The 8,073-nt window shown below is 41.7% G+C and overlaps 1 protein-coding gene across 1 annotated transcript in view; it reads left to right on the top strand.

Annotated features, from left to right (window-relative positions):
- The window catches only part of rcc1l (RCC1 like), a 17,363-nt gene extending 11,947 nt beyond the window's left edge, over positions 1–5,416 (top strand). Inside the window, exons 9-12 of the mRNA XM_085364090.1 lie at positions 349–436; positions 2,084–2,257; positions 4,236–4,321; positions 4,812–5,416. Coding sequence (XP_085220216.1) covers positions 349–436; positions 2,084–2,257; positions 4,236–4,321; positions 4,812–4,889 — 426 coding nt within the window. The 3' untranslated portion in view covers positions 4,890–5,416. The remainder of the gene's footprint in view (positions 1–348; positions 437–2,083; positions 2,258–4,235; positions 4,322–4,811) is intronic.
- Positions 5,417–8,073: the final 2,657 nt, after the last annotated feature.

Genomic DNA, 8,073 nt, shown 5'->3' on the forward strand with positions numbered 1-8,073 from the left:
AGTTGAGTATTTATGTGTAAATGCTACCTTTACTGCATGCTGCAGTTTGAATGCAGAACTTTTGCCTCTAACTGAAACTGTTTTTAGTCCTTAGATGTCCTCGGATGTCTAATCTCTTGGTAAATGATTTCAGGAACATATTTTCAATCAGATGTATAAAATTAGGACCAAAAAGGAACTTGTAGAAGTTGACTTATTGCCTTTAATGATTTGTTCATAATTCTTGGATGAGGCCAAGGCTTTGGGGGAAAAGACAGAAAGCACGTTGCAGAGAGACCAAACTCAACGTTTACTCGATTATTCATATAGATATATCTTTTATTCATTTTTCTTTTGTTTATTTTTCAGATGAACTCTCCTCGTCATCTCCCTCTGAAAGGCTGCGGAAAGGTGGTTCAGGCAGCGTGTGGAGGCACACAGGTGGCCATACTCAACGGTCAGTTCACACAATCAAACAGAAAAAATAACAAAAGCGGACGATTTGTGTCGGAAAAGTTTCCTTTACACTGTCTGGCTTGTAGGATTAAAAATGCATTTTCTAGTTTGAGTCTAGAGCAGTCGCTCCACACGTGGCCTCTCGGTAGCATCGCTCAGCACAGTTTTGGATGTCTGGCTTCCAGTTTGTTCCTATCATGTCTGGCTTGTTTGTTCATTTACCTTTTTGACATGGTGGCAGACTGTGACTAACTGTTTCAGGTAAACATCAGTGTACCGTGCTAAAACTGAGCTTTTACTCATCCTTGGAGCGGTGGGTGGTTTGTTTCCGTCAATGTTGAGTCAACCGGCAGGCTGATTTCCAATAAATTCATCCTGACTGAGTGACACATTTCTGGTCCTATTTTTAGACATTTTTGGGGAAAAGTAGCTTCCTTCCACTTTTACTCAATCAGACTTGCACATTACATGTTAGATATAACACTCTTCATTACTGGTGATTATGAATGCAGAATGAAAGCTATATAAAACCTTCAGCTGTACATAAGTGATGGTACTTTAACACGGGATCAGTATTACCCTAGGACCTCTAATCATGTGTAATAATTGTGGAGGTTGTTTGTGCTGCCATTTTTTGCCTTACATATTACTCCCAGTAAAGAGGTCCTGTGATCGTATTAACTGTTTAGTCCATTTTCCCATCTTCTATGCTCTACTCCTGAATAAAAAATAACGAGGCTGTGTTGAATATTAGGTTATAAAACTATAAAGTCTTGAAGCATTTTGGGTGAACATTCAGGGGGGTCAAAAGGTAAGATTCCTCTAGCCCGAGGGGACAGATGACATGTACGTTTCATTTAGTCTTTGGTGACTTTTAACATTTATCATGTGGCAGCTCTATAAAATGATGGTTAGGGTTTATGTGAATAAAGGCAGCTCTTATTTAAAAATGTTTAGTATCTGTGTTCACTGCTGCAATACTACTAATAATAACCAGCTTGCTGTCTTCATCAGTCATGTTTTTGGTTCGTTGCTGTTGAGAAGAATCTGTTGCTATCTGTACCATTTCAGCCCTGCACACAGGACAGTAATCCTAACAGTGACCCGCTGACGGTGGGATGTCAGTAAATTCAAATAAAGTGGATACATTTAAAATAAATTACAAAAAACAGACATTGGGTGGTTGGGTGTGAACTTCCTGGACTTTCTAGTCAAATAATATTTTTGCTGTATAGAAGAGAGTACTGGGTCAGCTACGCATTACGTCTGCAGGAGCTCCTCGATCATGGAGACCTATGCCATGAAGCTCGGTGACAGTTTTTGTGCTGATGTTAATGCCAGAGGTGGTTTGGACCTCTGCAGCAAAGCGTTGGAGACTTTTACGCACTCTGCGCTTCAGCACTCAGTGACCTCGCTCTGTAACTATGTTGCTAATTTGTGATAATGCCGCTTATGGACTGAGGACCAGGAGGGAAGAAACTCCAAAGACTGAACTGTAACAGTTACAGGACTACGCTTGCATTCAGAGAGCTCTTTAGAACGAGCCGTTCTGTCAGATAGTTGTAAAAGAACGGCTCGTAGTTTTGTGATATGTGTAGCTTTTTCTCCTAGTCGAGCTCTAAAGTCCGGTATTTGTGTGTCTTACCAGACAAAGGAGAGGTGTTTGTGTGGGGCTATGGTATCCTTGGAAAAGGCCCCAAACTGTCAGAGTCTTCGACCCCAGAGATGATTCCCCCGACACTGTTTGGACGGTCTGAGTTTAACCCCTCAGGTGTTGTGTCCAGGATCAGGTGTGGCCTCAGCCATTTTGCTGCAGTGACAGGTATGCGCACAGAAAAGACACAAACTCTCCACGTCAAATCAGCATCACATCTTGACCTGCACAGTGATGCTTCTTTACAATATTCCTGCCTTATTGCTCAGATTTCTGCTTTTTTTTTTTTTTGAGCCCGGATAAGAAATGGAAGAATAAAACTCGCAGTGCAGTCGTTGCAGTCTCAGGTGCTTAAAAAGAGGCGGACGTGCCCGCTGGGGGAACAGTTTATCGCTGAGTCAGGTGATGTAGTGTGTTTATGGCGCTGAAATGAAAAAGTCTGTCTCGTCTTGTTTTTGTCGCTGAAACACTGGACTGGAAACATCTCTTTTGTCAGGTTTTATTAGTCCGAGGCTGAGGCTGGAACCAGCCAACGGCACTAAAACTTCAGACTGAGTTGTTCTCGTTTCCTAAAAGCATTCATTGTTTTTTGGAGTTTAGTGAGTAAAAGGGTAACTTGAAGTTATTGTAGGGAGGACCAACTGCATTTGTGAAAAGAGACGTTAAGACTCCAGACGGAGCTGCGTAAAGCTGAGTGAATAAATCTAATGAATCAAAGAGGTGAGGCCACCAGCCTGAGATTTCTGAATACGCTGCACTGATCTGACCATTGTCAGCCTGACCTTTATGACTGCACTGCTGTGTCAGAAAGGTGCTCTCTTAATCCAGAAGGAAGTCTTTAACACCAGAAAAACAAGCACAGTGGCTCAGTGGTTAGCCGCTCCCTCAGAGCATAAAGGTCCTGTGTTTGATTCCACAGAGAAAAGCCCGGGGTGGTAGTTCGATCTTAAGTGTGTATATAAAAAACACTGTTAGAATGTAACATAGGGAGGGACTAACAGTAAGTAGGTCTTGATAAGTATTAACTTCTACCTACTCTCTTTTGGTCTTGAGACCAAAACAAGCAGTATAACAATACAGCTCAGTGTTTCTACTTCGTAAAGCCGTGCTACTGGAATCGAACAAACCCATCAGCACGACTCTTTAGGCTCACACTTTAGGAAACATATGAAGCACTGGGAGCTCATTAGCCAGACTTTGCTTTATAACTGAAGCGCAGAAATTTTCCCTTAATTGACAGAAACTGTAAACAAAGCAGAAAAGTTTAAATAGTGAAGAAAAACAGGAAGATTTCTTTCTTTTTTCCTTTTAATTGAATACTGCCAATAAAAGATGATCAATGTGTTACTGACTTCCTTTGGTGTATTAGAGGCTACAGGTGACGTCTTCCTCTTCTGGAGTTTTCACAAACCATCCAGAGGTCTGAATGGTTTGGTTAAATTCTCCAAAACTGACCGAAGTGCTCGCTAAGAACTAGTAACTGCCTTTTAATTAATTCAGGGCCCGTTACGCTCTGATTTCAGCTCCACCTTTGGTGCTTCAGTTCATCTTCTGGTTCAAACATTCTGATCGGATGCGTTTGAAGAGTAGGTGGAAAGGGCCTGAACTGTGTAGCTGAGACGAGCACATTCAGGGTGTCCACGGTTCATTAGCTGAAGTTGAATATCAAGGATATGTTTGGGAGTTGTGTTATTTTAAGTGACAAACCTCTTTCTCATCTGTGGATATTGTATCATCGGTGGCTTGTGTGTAACCTTTTAATGTAGTTTTTCTATCTTGAAGCATTGGCAGTGCAGATATCGTTGGTGTTCGTGTTTATGTCTTCGTTGCATTTGCTGCTATGTTGCTGGGTTTTTGTTTGTTTTTGTTTTGTTTTTTTTTACCGGGAAGCAATGCAGGAATCTGCATCATCAACCATGTGCACAAAGTCTATTTTTTCTTAATCTATATTCTATTTTATTTGGTATGTCTTTATTATTGTACAGTACTTTGGTCAACAACTGTTGTTTTTAAAAGTGCTATATAAATGAATAAACTTGAAACTTGTTGTTATTACATTACTGCTCCATGCTTCATCCTTCTAATCTGTGGTCACAGCTTACTGATATTTATTTTATTATTATTTATTTAAATGTCTGCTTCTCAGATCGGGGTGAGCTCTTCGTGTGGGGGAAGAATGTGAGGGGTTGTTTGGGCATCGGGAAGAAAGACGACCAGTACTTCCCGTGGCGGGTAAGACACCGATTCAGTATTAGTCATCCAAACAAAGAGAAAACCATGCAGCTGAGCGTCTATTTTTGACCCACTTCTTCTTCCTTTGGATCAAAATAAATGCTTTTTCCATATACTTGTGTCATCTGTATTCTGGGGAAAATTTTGTGTGCTTTAAGTAGAAAAAAGTACGGTTGTCTGTGTGTGAAGGTGTTATAAAATATTCGCTACCTGTATGTGCCCTGTTGAGATTTTCAATTTAAGTCTGCAGACTTCTATCAGCACGTCCTCTCAAGACGACATTTTAACAGGATTGTGTAGAGCTCACACTTCTTGTCAGTGTTGCACATTGTGAAATCCTGGGTCACGTACAAAAGAAAGAACATAAATAAACCCTCTGTCCTCGCTGTATGTGCAGTAAAAGCACAGAAACTGCACGTCTTCCTTCCTTACTTCCTTCCATTTTATGTTGTTGTTGACTTCCTTCTTGTGGGTTATTTTTCCACCTCAGGTGACTGTACCAGGCCAAGTGGTGGATGTAGCGTGTGGCGTTGACCACATGGTGGCGCTGGCGAAGTCCCTCCTGTGAGCCTCCTGTCCTCACCAGCGGTGGATTAAGCCTGGATGTTTGGGCCGAGGCCTCCCGCTAACCCCCGGCTGCCCCGGAGAGCCGACTGGAGGCTCGGTGTGGAGCGGCGAAGCCAGCTGCTCTCCACAGGCGGTGGACCCGGTCACGCGCTGACGTCAGCGGAGGGCAGAGCGGATGATTGCGCAGCAAACTTCCACTGACACTGCTCACTTTATTCTTTATTCTTAAGGTCATGTGGGAAAGACATCCAAGCCTCATTTTATCACAACTAGAGCTCAAACGAGTCGTCAGTTAATTGATTATTCAGTGACGCTGTGGTGGGAAAAACAGTGAATCTTTCTGTGAAAATTTGCTGTTCTTAAGAATACACTGAACATATTTGGCTTCTGGATAAAATGAGACATTGGATGTGGTCACTGTGGACTAAAAACTGAACTTTTATCGACTAAACAGCTCTTCTGCACACAGAGTGATTATAAAAATAAACTTTAGCTGCAGCAGTATTCCTATTGTTTTGTCCCTGTCACTCGTGTTCTCACCAGCTTCGATGTGGTTCTAACTTTAATTTTCTCTCACGTGTGACTCATTTGCTGCCACACTGGAGAAACAACAGGAAAATGTGGCCGGTGAAGCGCGCCATCGACAGACTCGTACGGTTTGGGTTTATTTCAAACATTATGCAGCAGCGCTTTAAATCTCTGCGGCACGATAAAATATTTGTAAAACACTGCAGCTGTTGAAAAACCAATGACAGCAAAACAATCCACAGAAATGATTATCTCCCTGCCAACTGCAAATAGAGGTGAAGGCACTCAGCCCGAGGGAGAAAACAGGTTTCGAGGAATCAATTTTACAACCCGAGCTCCCGTGTCATCGGTCGCGCCCGCACGTTCTGCATACGCAAGCAGCGAAAATCTACAGCAACTACAATCGTGTCGCGCTGACAGGGTGAGAGGATGCTGATTGTAGGAGTGTTGGGGCTGAAAAGTGGCTGCTGATGGCTGTAAAATGAAATAAGAGGAACAATTTGCTTAGTTGTTTATGTTGTGTCTGCTTTTCCCGTGAAAATCACTGAATGGCAAAGAAGCGATTGGCTTTTTATATCCTAAATCAAAATAAATTCACTTTTAAATAAATGTACACATCAGTTTTTTGTTGATGTATTAGACTTAAAAACCTCTTCATTTCTGATAACTTCTATGCAAATTTCTTCACAAAAACTCTTCATATTTTTCTCATGTATGAAATGTTACAGTGGTGGTTGCTCATAATAAAAGGCCAGAGTTTTAAATGATGCAGTCTGCATATGTGTAGAGCTTTCCTGGGAGCTTTTTTCCTATTCTTGGAGGTCGTGGAGAGGCAGCGTTGTCATGCGGTTTATGGTTTGACCCTTCTTGACCACTGGGGCCTTTCTATGTAGAGTTTGCGTGTTCTTCCTGTCCCTGTGTGGGTTTCCTCTTGCAGACCGAACGCATGCTTCTTAGGACAATTGGCGATTCTAAAATTGACCAAAGTGTGGACGTGAGAGTAAGCGGTTGTCTTTTTGTTAGCCCTGTCTTTGTAAAAGGCTGGCAACCTGTTCAGGAAGCACCCCACCTCGTGTGTGACAGTTTTATTTGTATTTATATTGCGCCAAATCACAAGTAACAGTCACCTTAAGGCAGTTTATATTGTAAGGTAAAGACCCTACAATAATACAGTGGAAACGCCAACAATCATATGACCCCTCCCTATGAGCAAGCGCATTGATGACAGTGGGAAGGGAAAACTCCCTTTTAATACGAAGAAACCTCCAGCAGAACCAGCCCTGGGGAACGGCAGCAGTCCGCCACGACCAGTTGGGGACAATGGGAGGAAGACATACAGCTGCTGCTGGGTAAATAATTCTGCTTTAAAACCTATCTTGAGCCTACAGAGTGGCTGATGCTGCGTTTATACTTTGGCTTGGTCTGGCTACATTGCTCTGCAATTTTGCTGCCATCCTTTTTTGGACTGTACTGAATGGATGCAACGTGTGGTTACATTTTTAGGAAGGTGCACGTCAGATGAAGTATCAGTTACAACAAGCTTAAATTTGAAGAAACAAATCCTGTTTGAGATTTGTGACACCAGTGCACTGCATGTCTTCCTTCACTACATCCACAAATCTTCTCTGACTTCCTCTTTTCCTCCTGCCTGGAAGTTTCATCATCACGGTACGAGTCACAAATTGGATGCACTCACAACCTGCTCCTGAAACACACTTTTCAACATGTATGCAGTCTCCCCCATTTAACAATTCATCTATCATATAAACATGTAAGAGTCAGGATAATATTGAAGCTGAAACAGCTGCTTGTTTACTTATAAATGATAAATGCTCCCATGCTGCCTTCCTTCCTACCTCACCCCCAGCTGATTGCTCCCCCCCCCTCTCTGAGCCTGTTTCTCTTTGAGGTTTCTTCCTGTTTAAAGGGAGTTCTTCCTTCACACAGTCGCCAAGTCCTTGCTCACAGGGGATCGTCTCATTGTTTGGGGTTCTTTCTAATATTGAAGGGTTTAAAAAGTATTATAATATAAAGGGCACTGTTGTAGTTATTTGGGACTATATAAATAAAAGTGAATTGAACACATTTTAAAGGACTGTAATTCCAGCTAAAGGAGGCGGCGATTAATTGGTCCACCTCCAGTTTACATTGTAACATTTGTATCAAGTTTGAATCTGCAGAGCTAATAGTTAAAAGGTTTAATTGCTGGAATGTTGACTAATTTAAAAATAAATCTATTACTTAAAGCATAACAGCAATAAAACCCCAGACTCATAAAGAATAACTATGACTGTGGCTGTATTTCAAACACATGTTCTAGACTAAATTTTGTGTGTTAAAAATGTAATCAAAACAACTGGCAAACTGTGACTAATTTTAATCGTCGTGCAATCTTATCCGTTCACCTGACTATTAAATGGCACATCTTTGTTTTCTATACAGTGAAACAAACTTCGGTTTAGAAAACGGATGAATTGGTAGGAAAGAAAGACTTGTAAGAATTGAACCCATAAAATTAATTGTTACCTGATTTGATCCGACTCCTCACACGTGCTCTTTAAGCTGATTTTTAACCTCGACTCTAACTCGGGTTTCCTGATATCAACATGATGGACACGTTAATTCTCACAGAACACGGAGTATTGCTGAAGTCAGCC

This window comes from Diplotaxodon limnothrissa, linkage group LG10, assembly GCF_057381915.1.
Source record: "Diplotaxodon limnothrissa isolate DT_005_m linkage group LG10, D_limnothrissa_male_GT1.1, whole genome shotgun sequence".
Lineage (NCBI taxonomy): Eukaryota > Metazoa > Chordata > Actinopteri > Cichliformes > Cichlidae > Diplotaxodon > Diplotaxodon limnothrissa.